This window comes from Schistocerca gregaria, chromosome 2 (genome assembly GCF_023897955.1).
Source record: "Schistocerca gregaria isolate iqSchGreg1 chromosome 2, iqSchGreg1.2, whole genome shotgun sequence".
Lineage (NCBI taxonomy): Eukaryota > Metazoa > Arthropoda > Insecta > Orthoptera > Acrididae > Schistocerca > Schistocerca gregaria.
In genome coordinates, this window is record NC_064921.1 from 389323882 (window position 1) to 389348585 (window position 24704).

The window sequence follows — 24704 nt, forward strand, 5'->3', positions numbered from 1 at the left end:
CAAATTATATATACATAACTTGAAAATTTGTTTGTTCCTCGTCATTTCAATAAAAATGCTGTAAGTGATCTATGGAACATATAATTAACTAACTAGCCCCAACTTAATTTTCATTAACGACAGCATTTGTCCCTACATACCAATTTACTCAAATCTAAGCCGCACTCGAATCTAATCCACACCTGGAAAATTAGACCCGAAATAAAGGAAAAAAAAAAATTCCCGAATCAAAGCCGCACCTGAAATCTGAGACACGAAATTCAAGGGAGAGAGAAAAGTTCTAGGCCACACCTCCAAATCGAAACAAAGTTGGTCCATTGTAATATGACACACAATTTAGGTCAAATGAATGACGATACACCTACAGTAGTTTGGTTCGAGTCGTAAGCTTAGCAGTTAAGCTTTACCAGGTAGCCATTGCTATGCATCAGGCACTCTGTTCGCATTTATACGCGTACTCTTCCTTTTTCACGTGCTTCACCTGGTTTGAATCGATTGCTTATTTTGCTTTGATCTGATCAGTGCCGTTTTCTTTGCAATAGGTGTTTACGTCACTCTAAGCTGAAAATGCATTACTGTACTGTGTCATGCATTGTTTGTCGCATTCTGATAGTGCGTGTTTACGGCCTGTCGCCGCTCGCGGCATGGCTTGCTTTTGTGCATGCTACCGCCACTTACAATTAAGAAAAATAAAGAGAGGAATCGCCTCATTAGCGAAACAATGGCAAGAGACTGCTATTTGTTGTTACTTACACTGCTGCTTTCCTTGATAATGATCAACAAGAACCAAATAATAGATCGCGTATGATAGAACATGTTCTGAATGAGAGTTAGGCGAAAATTTTTCTCCGTTTGAAAATCTTTGCGGCCGCTTCTTTACTACATCAAATTCTACACAGAAATTCGAGTAATCTTAGATTTAAAAATCTAGTCAGTTTCCGTGCTTCATTTCTGACTGTATCACTACTAGGCAAAAGAATAATACAAATATAAACATGACACGATACGTATATTCTTCCGCGTTTGCTGTTGTCTCACTTTAGTTTCGTAGTTTATTAGGCAGAAAGGATTTAAATGAGATAGCAGCAAACATGAAAGAATACATGGCAAAATGTTTATATTCGTATTATTGTTATGGTGAAGAGATTACTGCATGTGATTCACATTTCATCAGGTTCCTATTAGCAACCATCTCTTCTCACAGGTAGGAAAAAATTCAGAATGTAGAGTTGGCCATATTGACAAACATCCCAAACACTCTTGCCAGTCGGATTTTCGTAGTACATTGAATTTCTGCTATATCTGAAGATGAACAATACGGAGACTGTATTTACTTCGTTGGATAATGTACGAAAATGCAGTGGTCGAAACTCGGAGCGGAGAAAAAAAAGCTCGTTTAGCACTTTTTTTTTTAATTTATTTACTGACGCGAGGTTTTGGCGCCAGTATTTATCTTTGTGCCTACAAAGCATGCCTGTGTAGCGCTACATATATTCGATGGCAGAAGTTAGTGGCAGCACCTACCAACATTTTTCAGAACTTCCGCTAGCTTTGCACTTGATTCTAAGCTGCAAGCGGTTTTTCTTCATTACAAAAACAGGAAAAAAAGTACGGCTTAGATTAGAGTAAATACGGTAGCCCTCCAGTATTGTCGGCTGATACTCATATCTGAGTTTCCATTTTTCTCCTGCGTTTCCCCCCACATACATTACACATAATAGAGGGTGGAGGGTGCTGGGCCTGGTGAAGTTTGCACCTCTAATGTTTTTCTTTTTCCTGGCTCCTATGTCCCTGCTCAAAATGTAAGACAGCAGCTAAAGTAGTTGTGTGCCAATGTTTACGACCTTCTGCTGTGATGCACCAATTACTTGGGTGAATGTTTATACTCTTTAGGTTCTTCTTGAACTGGTCTTTACAGCACTTCAGAGGAGCACCATGGTAACTTCCATCTGTGCTCACTTCGCTATATAAAATTTGTCAAGGAAATCTGTTGTTTCTCATCTGCTGGACAAGCCCAATCCATGTGACTTGGTGACTAATAACAGTGGCTTCTATACTACCCATTTTGGCCTTCCCAAGAACTGTAGTGTTTGATACGAAGTCACCCCATTTGATGTTAAAATGTATCTAAGCTTCTGTTGGTTGCAGCAGTCTAGTTTCTTACAATCACAGTGATATAGTATCTAAGTTTTGCAACCATGGAGTAGGGCAGAACAAGAACTGCTCGATATATTATCAGTTTGATGCATAATGTCAGATACTTATTCTGGAAGACCAAATGTACAAGATGTCCAAAAGCAGCATGTGCAGCTTGCACCCTGTTTTCCACATTCTTTTCCAGCAAGCAATTAGTTGATAATACACTTCACAGATAGAGGAAAAGATCTACTTGTTCCAAAGGTGTGCTGGAAATAGAGATAATGAGATCCGGAAATGTAGTTCCACAAGCTGGCTCTGCTAGCACCTTTGTTTTTTGGATGTTGATGGTCAGGCCGAATTGTTTATATGCAGTAGTGAAACAACTTACACACAGTTGCAGCTCTGCAGGTGTATGAGCTCGAGAAGCACTATCATCAGCATACTGTATTTCAGTTACCTGAGTGAGACTTGTGAATCTATTAGAGAGCAGTCTGGAGTGATTAAATAGCCATCTGTCAAATCTTTATTTGAGTTCTACTCCTGTCTTGTTTCCAGACGATGTCTCATAAAGTATGGTTGCCAGAAACAGAGCAAACAACATTGGTGTGAGAATGCATCCTTGTTTGAGCACACTGATAATAGGGAATTTGACAGATGTTTCATTCTGGTATAGCACTTGCCCAGACATGTCATCATGGAAAGCTTGAATCTGTTTATCAGAGTGCTCACAGCAACCAAAACATTTTAAGACCTAACAAATTGCTCCTCTGAGCACACAATATAAAATACCTTTTTTAAGTCACAGAAAATAAATAGTAAAGGCTTATGTTGTTCCCGGCACTTCTCCTGCAGTTGTCATGCAAAGAAGATAATATCATTGGTTCCTCTGGAGGGGTGAAATCTGCACTTAGGTTCAGGAAGTACAGTCTCAGAAAGAATCTGGAGGCTATTCAACAGAATTTTAGCAAAAAATTTACCGCCCACAAAGAGCATGTATATGTCATGGTAGTTACCACAAATGCTTTCATTGCCTTAACAGGTGACAATGGCAGAGTTCTTCATGTCAGATGGCACCTTACAGGTTCCCCACATTAGAAGAAACAGGGAGAAGAGTCTGGTTTTTAGAGGCAAGCCACTACCTTGAATGATCTCAAAGGGTGCCTTTCTTGATTTCATGCAATCTAGAGCCTTTCTGAATTCATGAAATGTTGGTGGGACTGCCATACTAGGCTGTGTTTGGATGTTGTGGGACATGTTCGAGAAAGTTGGCAACTAATAAAACTATGGTTTACGAGTGAGTTGAAATGCTCTTCCCAGCGATTCAAGATGTCCTGACCCAGTCAGGATGTTCATTCTGCTGGTGGCTTTCAAGGTTCCTGATGAGGAATGAATAGGACCCTTTTTTTTATTGCAGTGTAAAATCTTTGCAGGTCCCTAGCATCTGACAGACTTTGGAAATCTATGGTTTTTGTTGCCACCAGTCATTCTTGATTGTTATTATTTCAGTTTGATGTTTCTGCTTGAGCTCTTGAAAGTGAGCTTTCTTTTCCATGGAGGATGCACCTTTAGTATGAGATAGGTAAACATCCCAGCTGACACTTGCAAGGTTCTTAATCACTTCATTGTTGTCATCAAACCAGTCATCTTTCTTCTTTGCCACTGCAGTCTTCTTGCTGGTGGTTTTTTTTTTTTCTTTAATTAACTTATTTATTTATTTGAAAGTGGACCATTCCTGTTGTGTTAACTGGGGCATTTCTAAGTCAATCCAAAACTATGCCTTGCAAGAGAGAGGGAACAGTTTTGTTCTGCAGACTGCTGATATCGAATTTTCTTCTGGAAGGATTTGAGAAGTAGGACCGTGGTTATGATGGACAAGGATCCTCAGGTGGCTAATCTGCAGTTTGTGATTACTACAGCAATCTTTGCTATTTTGAGCTGTTTTTGTGATCAGTATGTGTTTCTCATCATGCTGCTGAGAGATGAGATAGTCAATGAGATCCAGTGTTTAGAACGTGGATAATGATTATGTAAGTGGAAGTGCGTATTGGTGGTAAAAAGCTCATGCTCAGTACAGGGACCTGTAAGTAGCAGCCCACTTGCATTGTATTTTCCAACACTTTGATTACCCATAATGTTTCCTCAAAAACAATTCTCTCTTTCCAACTCTAGCACTGAAGTCGCCTAGTAACAAGATTTCGTCTTCAGTTGGTATCATGACAAAAACATTGCTCAGTTGGCAATAAAACTTTTTTTTGTATGCTCCTCACTGGCTAAAGTGGGAACATAGGCACGGACAAGGGTGACAAAACTATCTCCAGGAAAAGGAATCTGAAGAGTCATAATTATTTCACTGACAGCGATAGAGGTTAATTGAGGGTTTAAAAAAAATCCTATACAATGGATGCACGTGTTCCTGCATCCTTTCTTTCCAAAAGATGGTATACCCTGAGCTCGCCTCACTGATGTGCCCTTCACCCAAAAGTCCAGATTCACTTAACACAGCAACATCTATATTTAATCCAGCTAGCACATGGGTGATGAGAACTGTTGTTCTTTCGGTATATTACCTTTTAAGTTCAGAAAAGACCTGACATTTCACATTCTAATAGCCATAGTTGTATAATTCTTTCTAGGTTTTCATCTGCAAATTAGGAGTGACCTTTTGGGCACAGATTCCCAGCCAGGTACAAGTGTGACTACCGATGTTCAGCCCACCTTTTCTAGGGCTTCCCCTCCTCCCCGCAGTGTGGGCAGCAGTTATCCTAAATAGGCCTGCCCAGTCACAGATGCACAACCAGATCCCTGAGTAGTCACACGAGTTCTCAGAAAGGAGACCATCAACACCTGTTGCCAGTGTGCATATCCAGACTAGTAGCTTCCAGCCTCACTCAAGCCTGCTACCGCCACTCTTATCCCACCACCACTGGACTTTAAGGAAAATGATAGATATTGTCATTGGCATCTCTTTGTTTAACGTGGATCTTAAATTGTGAGGAAGTAACCCACTCACTACGATTCTGGGCTAATTTGTCAAGGCACATGGATATGAAACATGCAATTCCATGCACCAGAAATGCAATGAACTGGTGTGAGCTCAAGGACATTAGAGCAGTGCTTTTTCAGCTAGTTTGTATTGCTTGACCTCTTCTGCCTACATGACCTTGGGAATCTCAGGCATGAGATGTTCCCCTTCCATCCACTTCTCCATTGTGCCCTAAGATGTTGAGGAAAAGGATTATGGGAATGGATGTGGAAAGAGATGGGGCATTGTGGTACACACTTTGTCTGGTTCATCCACTGAGATCTGTTTGGCTTGGGAGATCCTGCCAGTAGAGACCTTAGCTTCACATGAACATGCAAACCTCTCTGCCCACATGGGCAGTGCTATGATATTAAGAAGTAAGGACATGAATATGGATGTGTGGGATGCCCCTTGGGAGAAATCACCCACAAAGGATGCAACACTTCACAGCCTTCAGGATCTGTGAATCATACCAAGGGAGGGGTTGGATATGGGACGTACAGAACTACTGAGAAGTACTGTGGAGATTTTCCTAAAAGATATACAGATAATACCTAACTACTCTTTGTGTGAGTCTGTATACATGGAAATGACAATTATTGCTGTCATACAGGTCTAACCTGAGGCTAGCTTTTTATCTTTTATGGTACTGTTATCAAGGGTGTAGAATTCCCGCTACATTTTGTAAACAAAGTTCGCGTAATCTCACAATGTTCATATCATCTTTCGATGCCCTAGTTTTCAAGCTAACAGAACCCACAATAAAGTATTCTGTGTTAATGTTTCTCAGCATTATTGTCATATAGTGCATTCACAGTAGCATGTGAGAGTACATAACAATGATTTATAAATTTCTAACTCCATTGTGATTAAAATAATATTAAAGAACTTGAAGATAATTTCTTTTGCCACCAAACAAGACAAAATAATATATAAATCAACATCTAGACATTCTTATTGCATTTGCGCAAGAAGTATTAGAATCAGAAATAAATTCTGGGTATCAGTTTTAATCCTTGAAAGGTAACTTCAGAGAATGAAAGTCACAAATGAATAAATCAAAAATGATAGTGTTCTGACTAACTAAATTTCCCTAAGAAAGTTGTCTCCTTGACTATGGCATCATTGTAAATTCATTACTTTCTAGGTAATACACAATATATACGGCAAAAAAACCAACACTGTAATGTTAACTGATTACTGTTTCAGTTACATTTCACCGTCCTATTCCATTAAAACAGAATTACAACTAGATCAGTGAGAGATAACTGCTTGCACAACTTTATCAACAAATGCAGCACTTTGATGGTTTTGACACAATTCCTTTTCACACATTTCTCTCCAAATACGATTCCAATCTTCTCATCTGAAACATCCTTAAAAGTTATGATTTCTTAAGGTGACTTGATCACATTTCTCTCTCACACTAAACCAATGAACAAATTTATGTTCTAGAAAGCTGAGTGTAGTCCTGTTACAACAATCACAATTTCTTATTTTAATTGTAGACAATTCCTGGAAAATCAAGCTATGTGTAAAGACTAATTTAAGATCATGGATTCATGTCATAATTCTTCAGCTGAGAACTCATGAGTTCATGTTCAAGGCAATTTGATGAAAACTTGATCCTACCTGTCATCCCTTAGCCCTGGGTCAAGCTCTAAGAGACCAAGAGGTTCATGTGGCAGAAGACGAGTAGGTGGCGGTCGACCGAGAGGTGTAGGAACAAGAGGCTCAGCCCAAGGGTCTGCAGCAGCTGCCCCCCAACCGCCACGACGATCAGCTAAAGTGGATGGCCCAGGAGGAGCTAATGGTGGTGGTGGCCAGTCAGCAGTACCAGCCACTGGGAAACCCCACTCATCCTCCAGAGGCGCCATGAGCCCCACTTCCTTCTCAGCCCAGTCTCCTCGAACAGAAGCTTCCCAATCGGCAGGGGGCACACGCCTGTAAACGAAACATTTCCGCTCACTGCAATAGCTGTTATGGTTTATAATCCATGGGCTCAATTATTTACTAAGTTGACATAGTTTAAAGGAACTATAATGGCAACAAGTCAAACAGAAAGTATCAGTATGAGGAATTTGGAAAGGCTAATGCCACCAGTGTCACAGAAACAAAATTTTTCAACATAGTAATGTGACTGCAGGTGATGTCCAAACTTCCAGAAAAATAAAATTACAATTTCTGAACACAACTTGAACAAAGATCGTATATTTGATCTTCTGCATACTAAAGGCCTGCACAGAGATGGTATAATAAAGGAAACCATCAAAATCGGAATCAATGAAGAGTTTATAGCAGACAGTGGGTGAGCTACTCCCCACTGTCTAAATAAAGACGATATAGAAGCTGCTTTAAGAATCTGCTCAAAGTTGATTACAGTGACACTGTCTAATCATAAAAACATAAATAATTTAATTAATCCAATAACTGAATTTCTTTGTCACAAAACTGTTCCCTTTAAATTGGTAAAATGTGTAAATGGGAAGAATGCCTAGCAGTTGGAAGTATCAGGAAAAGAGGGGCAGAAATCAACTATCAATATGAGGAGAAAACCTGTACAACACTAACAGAGGCAAGTCCTCTACATACCTCACCCCAATAAACATGCTGAATTCGGAGCTCAAAAGGAAAATGCATAAGATAAAAATTTATGTGTCACCACCAACCACATATATAATAAGACTAAACTCAGAGTTAATTCCAACAAACTACTGAAGCTATTTAAAAACACAAACAACAAAAAGATTTCTGAAACCACCAACAATTTAAAGGTGAATTTGGTATATGGCATGACCCAACAACGTAAGAAGTGATGCCTGTCAAGTATACTGAAGGTGATGACTACTCATTATAATTAATTCTAATTTTATAAAGGCTAAATGTTTAAGAATTTCAAAATATAACTCCATAAGCACATTGACTGTTTTAGATTTAACCGATCTAACAAGGAGCCAAAGCAAAAAATGTTATGGGGCAGTTGGCACAGCAGTTAATAACAGAGAGATAACTGTAAGAGTTTTCAAAGACCTCTTTAAATTTTTGTACAGGTCAAGAGATAATCCACAAACACAGACAGTTAGACCAAACATAATGACACACTGAAGTAATGCCAGCTGAGATGTATTATATAAATTGAAGTCTGAAGAAATGTGGTGATTGTGTTTCAATAGAAACAATTATAGCTGGAAAAAAGAAATACAAGCAGAACTAGCAAGATGATTTATGGAATGCCTGTGGCAGAAGACAAGACCCTAAAACTGGAACAATATTGTAACTGTACTACTTCACAAGAAAAAGGGCAAGCAACAACAAAAAATTGCACTAAAATTACCACCAATTGCATAAAGGATTATTTGCTTTTAACCAATCAAATGAATAAGTAGGCTTTGGAAGTGTATACAACACAATCGACCACTTGCAAGTTATGAAAGAAATTACAGAACTCGTCAATGAGCAGGAATTACCATTTTCCCTGAGATTAATTAATTTGCGAAATCTGATTCAGTCTCAACAAAATCTGCACTCATAGGCCTTTGAAAAACATGGCACTGAATCAATCTATGTTGCTACACTACAAAATTATATACATCAACACCACACCTGGATGGAATTCATCAGCTTAAAGCAGCATTCAGAAATGAAAGAAGAGTCAGGCAAGGAGATTCCACATCATCGAAACTGTTATCAGTAGTCCTGAAGAACTCTTTAGATCTCTAATGTGGGAAAATGAAAGTAGTATATGTTAATAGTCCATCACTGAAATGCCTTCATTTTGGAGAGGAGGTTGTACATGGTTAATCGTAAGCAGTTCTGGGATTCAGATGATGACTCCACGGAACCTACAAGATGTAACAAAAAAAGTTAAAAAAAATAGACATATATCAAGCAGGTTTTTATAAGGGAAACAAACTTGAGGACAATATTATAGAAAGAGAAGACAAGGCAGGTGAAGATGAGATGGGAGATACATTCTTGATAGAAGAATTTGACAGAACATTAAAAGGGCTAATAGAAGCCCCAGAGTAGATGATATTCCCTCAGAATTACTGAGATCTTTTGGAGAGTCTGCCATAACAAAGTTATTCCATGTGGAGTGCAAGATATATATAAGACTGATTAAATACCCTCAGAAATTCATTAAGAATGTAATAATTCCAAGGAATGTACCAAACCATCAGTTTAATAAAGTACGGTGGCAAAATTCATTCTATCCTGAATTTTCCATTGTTTGATGGTTGCAAAATATTGACACAAATGATTTACAGAACATTGGAAAAACTTGTAAAATTGAACTTACGAAAAATCAGTTTGATTTCCAGAAAAAAGTAGTAACACAAATGGCAATACTGACCCTATGATTTATCCTAGAAGATAGGCTGATGAAAGGTAAATCCACAGTTATAGCACTTTTAGATTTAGAGAACACTTCTGACAATTCAGACTGGTCTACACTTTTTGAAATACTGAAAATAGCAGGGATAAAATACAGGGAGCGAAAGACTACTTACAAACTGAACAAGAATTAGGGAACAGTTATAAGAGTCAAAGGACATGAAAGAGAAGCTGTAGTTAAAAAGGGAGTGATACTTTGTTGTAAGCCTGTCCCAAACATTATTCAACATGTACAATGAGAAAGCTGTGAAGGAAACTGAGGAGAAATTTGGAATAGGGTACTAAAGTTCAGGGAGATGAAATGGAACCTTTAAGGTTTGCCAATGACATTAAAAATTTGCCAGGTATGGCAAAGGACTTGAAAGAGCAGTTGAATGGAATGAATAGTGCCTTGAAAGAGATAAAATGAACATCAACAAAATTAAAACAAGGGTAATGGAACATAGTCAGCTTAAACAAGGTGATGCTGATGGAATTATATTATGAAATGATACACAAAAAGTAATCTATGAGTTCCTTTACCTGGGCAGAAAAATAATCGATGACAGCCAAAACACAGAGCACAGAGCACATGTAATGCAGGCTAGCAACGGCAAGAGAAATAAAACCTTGTTAACATCATACATATAATTAAATATTAGGAAGCCTTTCCTGAAGATATTTATCTGTAGTGTATCCTTATTTGGAAGTGAAACATGAACAGCAAACTGTTCAGACAAGAACAGATTAGAATCTCTTGAAATGTAATGCTTCAGAATAATGATGGAGATGAAGAAGATTAGAAGGGCAGATCAAATAACTAAGAAGGAGATACTCCATCAAATTGGGAAAAAAATTTATGGCACGAATTGACTAAAAGAAGGTATCCAATGATAGAGCACATCCTGAGGCATCAAGAAATAGTTTGGTAATGGAAGGAAGCGTGACAGGTAAAAATTGTAGAGGAAGAACAATGCTTGAATGCCGGCTTGCTTGTGGTGGACCAGAATGGGTAGCAGCACCAAATCAGTCTTCAGACTGAAGACCAAAACAACAATAGTGCATAGAGCAGCTCTCCAAGTGTTTAGCTCACATTACACATGCTCAACATAGCACCATTTGTGAAGTCGCAAACGTCAATTCGTGCTTGCACTTAATTGAAGTCCCTGACTCTTTCTGCATGAGAAGGCATGACTGCAGCCTGCTCTGGACATCTGTTTGTTGGGATGTATATCTGCAGGCACAAACTAATTTAATGCCACAATATGGAGCCAATGATTTGTCTACATTTTCTGACAGGGCTGTGCCCTCTACAACTACATCATTTTGCATATTACAAACTGAAACTTCCAGAGATGTTCTATCCATTTATATGTGTCATTCTGCTGTTGTCTTGTAGTTTTTGTGTAGTAGTCTCTGAAGCTCGGGAGGTATTTGCAAATTACCCTTACTCTTTGCCCCAAGTGCAGATAAACTTCAACAATTAATTTGTAATCAACAAATAAAAAGAATTTAGCACAAATGAACAATGAAATCATAGAATCAGTTGATGAGTATTTTTTTATTTACAGACATGACGACAGCAGCTAGATGGACAGAAAATTAAAGCATCCTGGAGCTCTTTTGGAAAACCAAATAAGAGTTTCCAAAGTGGACTTTTGGCAGTTACAAATGAGAAAAATAACAAAACAATACATGTGCTCAGTTACCAATGGAGGGCTGCATGTAGAAAATTATTGTGCAGGACAGGAAAAGAAACAAACAAATCAGTTTATTCACTAGAATTGGATATGTAACTATGACAGTAATGGCAATGAAAGGGAGGCGGGCGGGACTTGTAACCAGGTAAATTACTGGTTGAAGGACGAAGGATGTTCGTTACTAGATTCCAAGACATAAGAAAAGGTAGAAACGACATAATGCAAAGTAGATAGATGACATGAGAAAGTATGCAGGGTAACCTGGATCAATATTGCTACAGATTTGTAATATAATAGCAATGTCTGAAGAGGCTGGAGGAAGCCTTTAGTCAACAGAGCCTGTTAAATGTCAGATCATGTAGAAGATTATGATGATTATTATTATTTGTTTAAAGTCACTACCAATGTTGGCTTTAAATACTGTGTGGAAAGAGCATCTCTTCATTGAAAATATAAATATATTTAAACCATTTGTGACTCAATTACATTTAACAATTCTGTGATCTTTAAGTCAGCATGGGACATGTGCTTTTGTTTACAAGTATACAAGTATAATTAACACAGTACTATCTACTAGTTAAAGTTGATCAGGCTGGCTGTGCCGAGACAGCTGTCAGTACCGATGGAGACCATTCAATTTCTATCAACACAGCTATTACTGTCACTCATCAGGCTGAGAGTCTTCTTAAAGTATACAATAGTCTTTTGCTGCCCGGCAATCAGCACAGATCAATAAATCCATATCCAAAACCACAGAAGTCTCTGTGACATTCCCCAGGCTCCAACTATAAGACATCAGTTAATCCTGAATATGAGACTGCAAATGACAAGCTGTTCTTTCATGCCACACTTAATTTTTTTGTCTGACTAAAAACAGCAGAAACTAATGTTTTGCTCTCCCCATCCAGATTTACATCATTCCAAAATGTACTCTGCAGGGAGCGCACAGTGTACGGTGGAGGATACATCATACCAGTATCATTGACCCCGATCCCCAAACCCGATATCTGACACCCAGTTGCAAAACGGTTAACAGCTTGACAATTAAAAAACATATTCAGCTCATGTTATTCAGCTCATACGCTACCATTTACCATTTTTATGTCTAGAGTTCTGAGCAGCCATAGCTAGTGCAGCACTGCTGTTGCATGCTGTGCCACTACATTAGCAGATCGTTGTTGTGTGATTCTCATGACACTAGCAAAGTTTGTCACTTGTTCCATGACAGCATGGGCAGACGAGCTGAACAAAGGAAAACTGGCTCAGCGAAGGGGGCCATCAGTCATGATCCTCAGCAACCTCGATGATCGACAGAATCAGACGATGATCATAGTACATCAGTTCCTTCTCTCTACATCCAGTGCAGAGGTACAGGTTGGACAAAGCTGTACAACAGCACGGACAACTGCTGCGAGCACAAGTTTGGTGTTGGGTCTGTTTAATCTGATGCCACATTCAAGTTGCATGCAGACAGCATGACTGACTTCAGGGCACTCAAGGGAATCGTTGCTGCCCATATTGTAGTAGTAGTTTGTGAAGAAGAGGATGCCACTAAATCATTGAAAGAAGGCAACCAAGGTGCTCCTCTGAAAGCTGCCTTGGATTTGCAATATAAAAGCAAGTCATGGAAGGGCCTGTCTGTGCTGGCTTCTGGTATGTAGTAAACATGAATAAGAAGATGCCACCACTGTCTACTGTCATCGTGCAAATGGCAGCCAACACTGGTGACATTTTCAGGCTAAGGAAGCTCCTGGGCTTCCCTGTCAAGTGGTAGCTCTCCCTCCCCAAAGCCTGGATCCTGAGTCCTAGAGCTTCAGGTGCCAGGTAGATAGACACGTGGCAAAGCACTGCCCCTATGCTATGAGGTGCAAGAGGTGTTTAGGTGAGCATAACAGCTGCACCTGTGATATAAGGAAAAAATAAACTCCAATGTGCACCGATTGTGGTGGGTCCCATATTGCCAATTGGCAAGGCTGCCCAGATTTCTCGAGCTGTAACTAGACCGACAGCAACGAGGCGGCTTCAGCCACAATGTCACACCAGTGAAGAGGAAATGACGCCTTCCAACACACTGATTTCTGGCACAGCTGACAGAAGAATCAGCAGCAGTTACCCCTGACTGTAAATTACCACCATCAATGGTGAGAGGGGGGATCAGCCACAAGCGGGTGGATGGGAAACGCTGCCCGAGCATGAGAAGATGAAGTAAAGGCATGATGAATGCCACATTGTGCGATGTCACTGATAAGGCTACGGCAGTCTTTAAAGTCGCAACAGTGGCAGAGAGCGTTACTTTCAGGGCCACCCTGGCTGCGGAGACAGAAGAGGTCCGCCTACAGCCACTGCAACTGTGTGTGGCAACAGAACACCATCATCATACTGAAGCAGAAGACACTGCCTCTATCAGTGCCCCATCCCCAGAGCGTGATGAAGGCGAGAGCGTCAACGAACAGAAGACATCTGCATTCACCTTTTGCTGACTGGCCTTTCAGGCAAATGATGAAGAAAAAGATTCTGGCCACCACAGCTGCCTCGCTATGGGTGGCTTAAACACCAACAAACATCCAATAGAAGTAGCCTGGCGAGATGGACGACACCTGCAACAACATCCTTTGGTAAATTAAGCAATTGCCTGAGGTGCTGGGAGGCTGAGCCATGCCAGCTGAGCCACGGCGCAGTCCATCTGGAACAACACACAAGTAGAAACGGGGCCAAAATAGTGATTGCTGCAGTGCCACTGACACAGTGACAGTTTGCAGCAGAGGGGCTTTTCAAAGCAATGGTCTGTTCTGTTGCGGTGATTTGGACTGACATCTTTATGGCAAACAGAGGTAATGACACTGGTATCAACAGAGGTAATGACACTGGTATCCAGCTGCATGTACCCACTACTAACAAACCCTACCATTGCATTATCTGTAGCAAGGAAGTCCATTAACTACTCTTACAACCGATCCTGACCATTCAAAGATTTTTCCCCCCCATGGCAGTTTTTCCTTCTGCTTTCAACTCGCTCTTTCTTCAAGCACTGTGTTCACCCAGACTTACACACAATGTCATAGAACCACATCCTGTGAACTGCTCAATTTAAATTACTTAACTTAAGCAGGGGTGACAGCTGTATTTTTTGAGATGGCCCTATGCTAGTGCAAACATGGACGGTCCCACTCTGAAAGGTGGGAGAGGGGGGAGGTGGTTTATATTCACAGCATTATGTTACGTATATGTAGATAAGTTATTCAGCCACCTAAAATTGGTAATAGGAAACGAAAATTTGTTTTATACAGCTGCATATTAAGCCAGCAGCTCCAAGGCTGAGAGTGCAGCAAGGCCGGGTCAGCCAAATAACTGTTACTTGATGGGCTGAGTACTTAGGCAGGGAGTGCATAGCAACAAATGGGTAAACTCCAAAGCATATGGACAGCTGTTGCTCACACAGGAGGACACAAAATGCACTAGCAATAGCAGAGTGTAAGACAATCCCAAAGATGGCTTCTTACAACTCCTGGAAATTCTACAGTAAATCGCAGTTAAATAATAAAGCAAGTCTGAAAAATTCTGATGTCAGAAAAATGAAGCGCACTCAATGGAAGAATAATATTTTCAATATCTTAAACAATTACAGAATTTAACATTTTACAGTAACTAAATATTTTCACAATGAACCTTTGAATTAATTGAATGCTTCATGCCATTTCAGCACACAACATCTTTGAACATAATGTTGCAGTATAGCTACCATCCCTGAAATCCATGTACCTGTAACTATTTTATTTATTGATTTATTATTTTTTTATATCCTTTTCACTGTGCAAATTTTTGCAGCTCATCACATCCTGCACATTATCACAGTAGCTGAATGCAGCGAGAATACCTCATATCCTGTCTTACTGTATAGTTATTTAAGGAATAAGTTACTATTTTGCCAATAACTTTATTTAAATATAATTACAGTTGATAACTCAAAATCATGGTAATTTAGGAAGTGGTCAATCATATGTGTTAGCTGACACCAATCTTTCCAAGTGAGTCATAAGACCCTTCTATAAGCAGGCATAAATAACAGTTAAACAATATTTAATGTGAGAGCACTTGTGCAAGAATGCTGGCTTATTTGTTTATGAACAGACTTTTATTTATGTTTATTGTAAATGGTCTGAGTGTGGCCGAATGTTTATAACATGTCTTTTATTTAAATACTGTTGTATTATATTAGTTTAGTGCAGAAAGTGGTCAAGTTGAGTTAAAATCATGTCTGTAAAACATAGGAACAATGTATTTTTGTTGGGGATAGTCTTCAGACCATACAGCAGGAACAATGGCAGAGAACTGCTGGCGTCAAGTGGAGAGAGGCTCTTTTCAAGTGGCCTGCTCAATGGTGGGATTAGAACTTTACGTGATCTAGTGGAAGGCAGGCCTGTCTGTGGTGACGTGTGTTATTTGGCTTGTGGGAGATAGATTCTGGGCAGTGTATGTTGGCTACAATACATTAACTTTTGGAGGGCCTCTAACTCTTGTGAGATCTGCATGCGTTCCAGTGCAGTACTTTATCTTTCCACTTGCACTATGGAATTGAGACCAGACACAGTATGAGTACATACTCGTTATCTCTCATGTGTTAATAGGTAACTCCTCATTCTGAACTCTGAATTATTTTGAGCTGGTGAATGTTTCATATGTTGTGATCATGAAATGTACTTTGTTTTTTGCATGTCTTTGATGACTATTTAGCTTAGGGATTCTGATACCATTCTCGCAATGCTCCCAATACAACTTTATTGCATTTAATAAGGTTATCATTCTGTCTGTAGTGTAACTGGTTAGCATATGACCACTTTCCTTTTATCTGAGATATACTTTCTTGAATAAAGATTAGTCAACAGAATTCTCTGATGCCATCCACATCAATTACTAACATAAGAATAAAACCCTTTTTATTAATTCTTCAAGCATTTTTTATTTAATATTTGTTAATCCACAATTCTATTCAATGCATAGCTTATCTGACAGCAGGATCGCAATGACAGGTTATTATTTGCAGCAAGATCACCCCTGGGCATGAAAGCAGATGTGTGCAGTTCAACCCTACTGACATTATTGAGCTATTCTTTTCAAAGAAGCCATGCATAGTCTACCAAAGATGTGAGCAACTTCAGGTAAAGTTGTAATTGTTTTGGTTGGATGGAATGCTGGTTAAGGAAACTACTCAGTGGAAAAACCATTATGTAAAGTCACAACAGCAATAGCTACTTTGAAGGTAAACACATGCATGAATGGTGCTATTCATGGGTACATCTGCATTTGCGGTTAAAAGTTAAAAGACAGGGTCAATATAATTAGACAAATTTTGACAAATTGAGTTACTTGTAATCAATTAAAGCAATTGCATGAACAGACACTGCATGTTACTGCTACCCTCACTTAATGCTTTGTAATGCTCGAGGAATCGGCTAAAATGTGCATCTGAGTAAATATTATTGGCATAATTAACACCATGGACATAATTCAGTGCAATGTGAACCAATGTGACTACACATTAATGACAGAGGCGAAGTTGAAATCTTCAATCAATTTGGCAGAAATTTGATTGTGTTTTTGGCTGCAATGAAAAGAAGAAAAAAAAAAGAAAATCAAACCTATAGCGGCTTTTGTATTTGCACACCGGACAGAAACTGGGACTTCAAATTTACTAATATGTGATTGTGGGGCTGGAATACTAAGAGACACATAAAAATTCCTGATGTCACTCCAAATCTGTAGACAGCTGCGACTAAAGAACTCACTGAAATTGTCAGGAAAGACATACCACAATTAAACATTGCATGTGGGGTTAGGCTTCTTGAAACAGCCCACATTTCTATTGTTGTGGGAGTCAAATATAGTGCAGCAAGTGGTAAAGCCCATCTAAGACAGAGTAAGATTCATTGTAAGCTTACTTTCCAGCTCTTGCAACAGCTCCCACACAGGCTTCATCAAATGCTGGCCTACTTCCCTGCAAGGAGCTTCTCGTGTTTTCTATGATAACGTCAGCGCTTCTCCCCATGTAAGAATGTCACATGCCCACTGGCTGACCTACAATCTTTCTCAAATGATTATAAATAAACTATTTGGTACAAACTTTGATTTTACTCGTTGCCTCATGTCATTAGTCAGCTTTGTAATGAACTGTGTATGGTGGTGGTCAAAGTTATTGCAATATTTTGAAATTAAGTACCCCACTGTACATAATTCAAATACTTTGCAATGAAAAACAAGGATCAAAAGGAATTTCCATTCTGTGCATATTAGGTTATACATTACCGAGTACAAAATGTAGCTAACATACTGGTTGATCTTTAAGGTTGGGAGAAGATCTATATCTATATTTATATTCTTCTGAGCCAGCTGCATAGTAGGTGTCTTAAGGGCACTGTATAATGTCTCGAAGGTTGGAGCGCTTGTATTTGACTAGATGCAAAACCTTCTTTTACCAAAATTACCTGTTCAGGAAATGTTCTATCTGAGTAAACTCTGGTCATATGTATTCTCCATACATGATATGTAAGAAGATTCTGCTAATTTCTATGTTTATGCAGAAGAAGATAAATGTGGACTGACGAAGTATGTTGCATGCTGTGGTTGAAAATATGCAACATGGACCCTAAGTTTAAAGAAGTTCACCTTTTCAATGATGCCTCCAGAAGTCAAAACCGCAACAACATTTTAGTGCACTTGACTCCTTGCTTTGGTTGGTACTGGGTAATTTACAAAGATTTATCAGTCAGTACTTTCTGTGACGTAATCACAATTATAGGACTACAAGAAGGAAAATCAGATGACTAGACATAATTTAAACAACGCAACAATGCAATGATTTGATTCAATCCTCAAGGAAGATATCAATGCTACTTAAATATCTGCTGAAAGCATCCTAAATATTAAACAACCAATGGCCCAAGTTCTACAGGAAGATTACAAAGTATCTGGAAAAGTTCTCAATTTTGATTAAGAAATACATGCAGTTAAAATAGTTCTTACCTAAATGTTATTGAAAAGCATTTGACAAAAGAATGGTCCAAATTGACACACTGAAACCTACCCTGAGAATTTTAACACAGGAAGAATACACTGAATGAAATGCACTGTCAAAACTTTTGCTGTTAAGGACACCATATTATCAAAAAAAATGTTAAAATTACTCATTTTTGATGTATGAAGAACCACTTATGACAGCACTCCGCACAACCCGTTTGTCTGAACTGGAAAATAAGCAGATGCAGCTCTTCTAGGAGGATGTAGCAAATAAGGAGGCACAGCTGTGACAAAAGAAAATAGTGCCACATAGCGTGAAGTTCGAAATGCACACACATGAATTTTCCAGCACTTAAACCAAACCAAAAATGCCTCAAATCACTACTTTTTTGAATAACCTGCAGTTCATATTGGTACCTAAACTGTTCTAGATGCAATTCTTACACAAATAACTAGCAGGGCAAAGAAAGTCAAAGCTGTGTATGATGTTACCTATTACAGATGTGTTCCATCAACAGGGATCTTAATTTGTAGCCGTTAAATATTTTATAACACTTCCTGTAGCACAGTTGTTATCATAATTTGTGAATGATGAATATTTTGCTAACAAAGAAACAGTTCCTTGTTTATCTGCTGTAGTTGTCACAAAAATGAGAAGTGTCTATTGGATGATGAAAACAAACATTTTCATTACACCAGACATACTTGATATAAGAAAAAATAGCGCATTCAGGCTTTCACAGAAATTGCTAGTTTTATTTAGGCAGAATTGTAATGGAATATGAAATGGTCACATCTATTGCTCTGCATACTGTGCTGCATGCAGGGCACACTCGGTCAAATTTGTAAAATGTGCTGATGCAAACTGACAATGAAGAAATGTTGTTGTTGTTGTGGTCTTCAGTCCTGAGACTGGTTTGATGCAGCTCTCCATGCTACTCTATTCTGTACAAGCTTCTTCATCTCCCAATATGTACTGCAGCCTACATCCTGCTGAATCTGTTTAGTGTATTCATCTCTTGGTCTCCCTCTACGATTTTTACCCTCCACACTGCCCTCCGATACTAAATTGGTGATCCCTTGATGCCTCAGAACATGTCCTACCAACTGATCCCTTCTGCTTGTCAAGTTGTGCACACAAACTCCTCTTCTCCCCAATCTTATTCAATACTTCATCATTAGTTATGTGATCTACCCATCTAATCTTCAGCATTCTTCTGTAGCACCACATTTCAAAGGCTTCTATTCTCTTCTTGTCCAAACTATTTACCAACCATGTTTCACTTCCATACATGGCTTCACTCCATACAAATACTTTCAGAAACGACTTCCTGACACTTAAATCAATACTCGATGTTAACAAATTTCTCTTCCTCAGAAACGCTTTCCTTGCCATTGCCAGTCTACATTTTATATCCTCTCTACTTCGACCATCATCAGTTACCTCAAGACACTGTCCATTTCGTTCAACTGCTCTTCTAAGTCCTTTGCTGTCTCTGACAGAATTACAATGTCGTCGGCGAACCTTAAAGTTTTTATTTCTTCTCCATGGATTTTAATACCTACTCCAAATTTTTCTTTTGTTTCCTTTACTGCTTGCTCAATATACAGATTGAATAACATTGGGGAGAGGCTACAACCCTGTCTCACTCCCTTCCCAACCACTGCTTCCCTTTCATGTCCCTCGACTCTTATAACTGCCATCTGGTTTTATACAAATTGTAAATAGCCTTCCGCTCCCTGTATTTTACCCCTGCCACCTTCAGAATTTGAAAGAGATCATTCCAGTCAACATTGCCAAAAGCTTTCTCCAAGTCTACAAATGCTAGAAACGTAGGTTTGCCTTTTCTTAATCTAGCTTCTAAGATAAGTCGTAGGGTCAGTAAGGCCTCACGTGTTCCCATATTTCTACGGAATCCCAACTGATCTTACCCGAGGTCGGCTTCTACCAGTTTTTCCATTCGTCTGTACAGAATTCGCGTTACTATTTTACAGCCGTGACTTGTTAAACTGATAGTTCTGTAATTTTCACATCTGTCAACGCCTGCTTTCTTTGGGATTGGAATTATTATAATCTTCTTGAAGTCTGAGGGTATTTCGCCTGTCTCATACATTTTGCTCACCAGATGGTAGAGTTTTGTCAGGACTGGCTCTCCCAAGGCTGTCAGTAGTTCTAATGGAATGTTGTCTACTCCCGGGGCCTTGTTTCGACTTAGGTCTTTCAGTGCTCTATCAAATTCTTCACGCAGTATCATATTTCCCCTTCCATCTTCATCTACATCCTCTTCCATGAAGAAATAACTGCTGTTAAACAATACTGTTCTGCTGATAATCCTGAAATAATAAAGAGTTATAGGAAATTATACCGTCTGAAAATTTTCTAAAAAATGCTTTACACTATTGAAACTTTTTTTTTTAATCAAGAGGTCAAATCACATTGTTAGCTCCGGATGGAATCCAAATTACATTAACAGTCTTTTCGCCATCCTCCTCAAGAGGTATCATCATGTCCCAGCCAAAAGTCCTGCAAAAGTAATTAATTATTTTCCGCGCAAGGTAAGAAGATGTTTCAGATGTAGCACTGAAAGCTATTCTCTTCTATTTTTTCCAGATTTTGCTACATTGATTACAAGACTTTTGCAAGTAAACAGTCCTTTTTTTTTAATTTTGGTCCCAATTTGTTCTGATGTTCATGAAGACAGAGATAAATCTGTGAAAACAGCAATCCACTGATAAGAATCACTAACGTCACTGTATACACATGTGTCATACTACTCACAGACTGCACAAACCACCCCGTGTTTTTTCGCTTGAAATGATAAAGTGTGGTTTGCATGAAACCTGACCAATTAACTTTATATATAGCTTTTATGGGATAATAAGAAGCTTCTTCTTCACATCGGCTACAAATTTTTCTACAGTATCTATTAATGAAATCTCCTCTAAACGATTAACTGAGGCAAAATTCATAATTTTTGGACTCCTCTTTCCATATAATTTCCTGAATCTGTTTAAACAGTTCGAAGAAGCCTAGAAATCAGTAATATTCATCTCCCTTGCAATTTAGAGCACCCAGTCTCATCGATCTCCCTTGATAATGGTGCAGTGACTCTCATGAGCAGTTTAAATCTTTCGAATATTTTTTCTTTCACACTTCCACGATTTTCACTTTGGAGCACATTTGGTACTTCTTGTGAATGTTTCTTCCATTTACACAATTCACATTCACATACAGATTTTACAAAATGAAACTAGTTTTGCACACTGCTTAAGTTTAAGCATTTTCTCCCTCCTTCATTTAACCAAAACATTTACAGGCTTTTTCTCTCTCACTGAAAGCTATTACAGTATATTTTTTCTTTGGGCTTGATAGGTATTCTATTTTTGTTGTAGACTTTAATTAACACAACAATCATTGTTCAAACCACAATCAACAGGATTGTCTGTGTTATTTCCTCTTTCTTCACTGTTTACACAGTTTCTAATGAAATGTCACTGGAATGAATGTCCATGAAATTAACTAATAAAAAATACACATGTACGTCTTCAGAAGTAGGTGATTTCGACTGTGTCACATTCTTTCTATTTCATTTCTTTTCGGTTGGAAACAGAAATTGGATTCCTCATTACTGTGGAACTCTGGAGCCTTCACCAACAGAGATGCTATTAGCAAGCATACACCAAGAAATCACAAAGAAAATTAATTCAATTAACCTCCATTGTTAACACTTAGTGATACCGCAAAGACAACTGCCAATTATTATGAAGTTATTATGAATATAAGCTGTACATTCAAGTGAATAGAAACAGTGAATGACTGTGCCAGAGAAATTATCAATGGAAACTTAAATTCATTTTACAAATTACAACCGCTTTGTGCCATGTTACCTGTTTACTATTGTGCCACCAACCAAGGACATGGGCTTGCCACATTGTGCATGTGCTGTCTGCTACAGATACGGCAAAGCTGTACATTTCACAAGTCACCGCTCACTTGGGGAGCTACAAATTTGGTGGATTTTTTAATACTAGCAGTATGACTCAGCAGCTAAAATTCTAACACTGAGTTTCTTTCGGTGTATGCTTCCTGTACTAATAATTTCCAGACGGGTGTCAACTTGTCGGATTGGGCAATTCCCTTGTGAGTTCATTGAAGCTGCAGTGAAAAACACTTTCCTGCTCTGCAAAAGGGCAACATAGTAGTGCCCCACATACCAACTGATATGGTGTATGGGAAAATCCCAAAACAAGACAAGAAGATTCAGGTCATATGAAAGACAGTTATATACTTTTGTTTTGAGTACTGACAATTACATGAGGAGGTGCTGATGAGAGCAACACTAGCAACTGCAGGGGATGGTGAAAGTATAGGACATGATTTTCAGAGTAAAATTTTTTGATAATGATTTCAAAACCTTTGAGTAAATGTTTATGTATATGTTCTATCATGAATGTTTTGTGAAAATATAACTATTTCTGATGCTATAATATAAATTTTTAATGCGTACACCATAATCAGTTTGAAGAGGGGTACAAATCCTCAGTTTTTAATATCGTGGAATGTTCTGTAGGATGATACAATTCACCTTTCCAAGGTAGTGAGATATGAGGGAGCTCAATGTAGAGAATCTCATACAATGGGCTGGTTAAGACAAAATTAAAAATGAGAGACAGTTATCTGTATTACATCACAAAAGGAGGTTTTGGATTCATTCCCTTCTTCAAACTACCAATGTAATTGTTCTCAATGTGAAATTAGTTTTTAAACTGTATTTCAATAGACAAGTTAACATGTACAAACAAGATGACATAGTCTTAAAAAAGGGAAATTATATTAGATTTTTATGAGGCATAAGAATGAAAGTGGTCAGTGATTTATTTAAACATAACATGGATTCATAAATATTACTCTGTGAATAAATGCTGGTAAAATGATATTGACCAAACAGTATTGTCATGCCGAAGTGCACACCTATATTTATTGGTTGTGCTATGCAAGGCGTTGAAATACAGATATGTATCATGGGACAACATCCACTTGTAAGGATACCAGAGCATATGCAGTTGCTGCCTCTCCTTGGTACTACCACCCTGGCCAGGTAACCAGTTGCTTTGTTGGATAATACAATAAATTCCCCCCCCCCCCCCCCCCCTTTCCTCTCCTGGTAATGTGTGTGTTTTCCCACCTGTGAACAGATGAGAGAAAAACACAGCCATGTGCTGTACTCTAACAGCTACTTTACAGTATGCCAGCAATTTAGTTACTGTCATTAATTTTGCACAACTCTGTACGGCAATCCTTTGTAAAATAAAGGCCTAAACTGAACTCCTTGGTGCTATAGCCCTTGTGACATCAGTCTAAAGATCAACCAGCACTTCACCTTCTGCATGAGGTACCAACAGACAATACTATTAAAATTATATATAGTAAACACATGGTGCTCATTGTAGTTAATGTCAGTTTAGTAATGAGAGCATTGAATAACTATATCAAAATTTAACACCCAAAATTTATATCCAATAAACATCCCTCAATCAGTACCAGCAGCAAGCTGAACTAAAATCATACAGTAAATCTTAAATTGTTTATTGGCAGAAAATATATATATATATATAAATGGAAGAACCAAGACAGAATACATTACTATATAAGGGTACATCACTATTAACTACATACAGGAAAAGAGCTGAGCCACGAATTGTCAGGAGTTCCCAGCGCCTGCCCACTGCTCAGCAACTCATTTGATTTATTTACATAGAGCATATCAAAAGTAAAATTTATGACGAAGATTTTAAAAAAATGCTGGGTGACTTATATGGATCTTATTATCTCTGTCTACAAAGAAAATAGTACCCTATTGCTATAATATGAATGAGCTACAACTGGAATATTCAAGGCAAATGTATGGGCGTAACAGCTGGAAGGCATATGAAATACAATGATCACATGGACACAGTCATACATAAAGCAAGTGGCAGACTTCAGTTCACTGGCAGGATAACTGGAAAAATGTAGTTAGTCTAGAAAGGAAACTGCCTACAAAACAGTTGTGTATTGCACCTTAGAATATTGTAAAATTGTGTAGGACCCATATCAAATAAGACTAACAAGAGGATATTGAAAATATAGAAAGAAGAGTAGCACAAATGATGACAAGTTTGTCAGACTAACACAAGAAAACCATGGAAACGCTGATAAACTTGAAATGGCAGACACTTGAAGATTGACACCAATTATCCCACAAAAGCCTACATACAAAGTTATAAAATCCAGTGTTATGTGAAGAATCTAGAAATATATTTCAGCTTCCTTCATAATGCTTCCATAAGGACTGCAAAGATAAAATTAGACTTGTTACAGCAGCCACATAAACATTTCAGCAGTCATTCTTCCAGCATCCATATGTGACTGCACTGGGAAGAAATCCTAACATGTGGTACATAATTAAGTACCCTCT

At 38.5% G+C, this 24704-nt stretch overlaps 1 protein-coding gene across 21 annotated transcripts in view; it reads right to left on the reverse strand.

Moving 5' to 3' along the window:
• LOC126321101 (zinc finger CCCH domain-containing protein 13-like) overlaps window positions 1–24704 on the reverse strand; it is a 229314-nt gene that overhangs the window by 60785 nt on the left and 143825 nt on the right. For all 21 annotated transcript variants that reach the window (XM_049994147.1, XM_049994156.1, XM_049994170.1 and 18 more), the window contains exon 12: window positions 6794–7105. In XM_049994147.1, the coding sequence (XP_049850104.1) occupies window positions 6794–7105 (312 nt within the window). The remainder of the gene's footprint in view (window positions 1–6793; window positions 7106–24704) is intronic.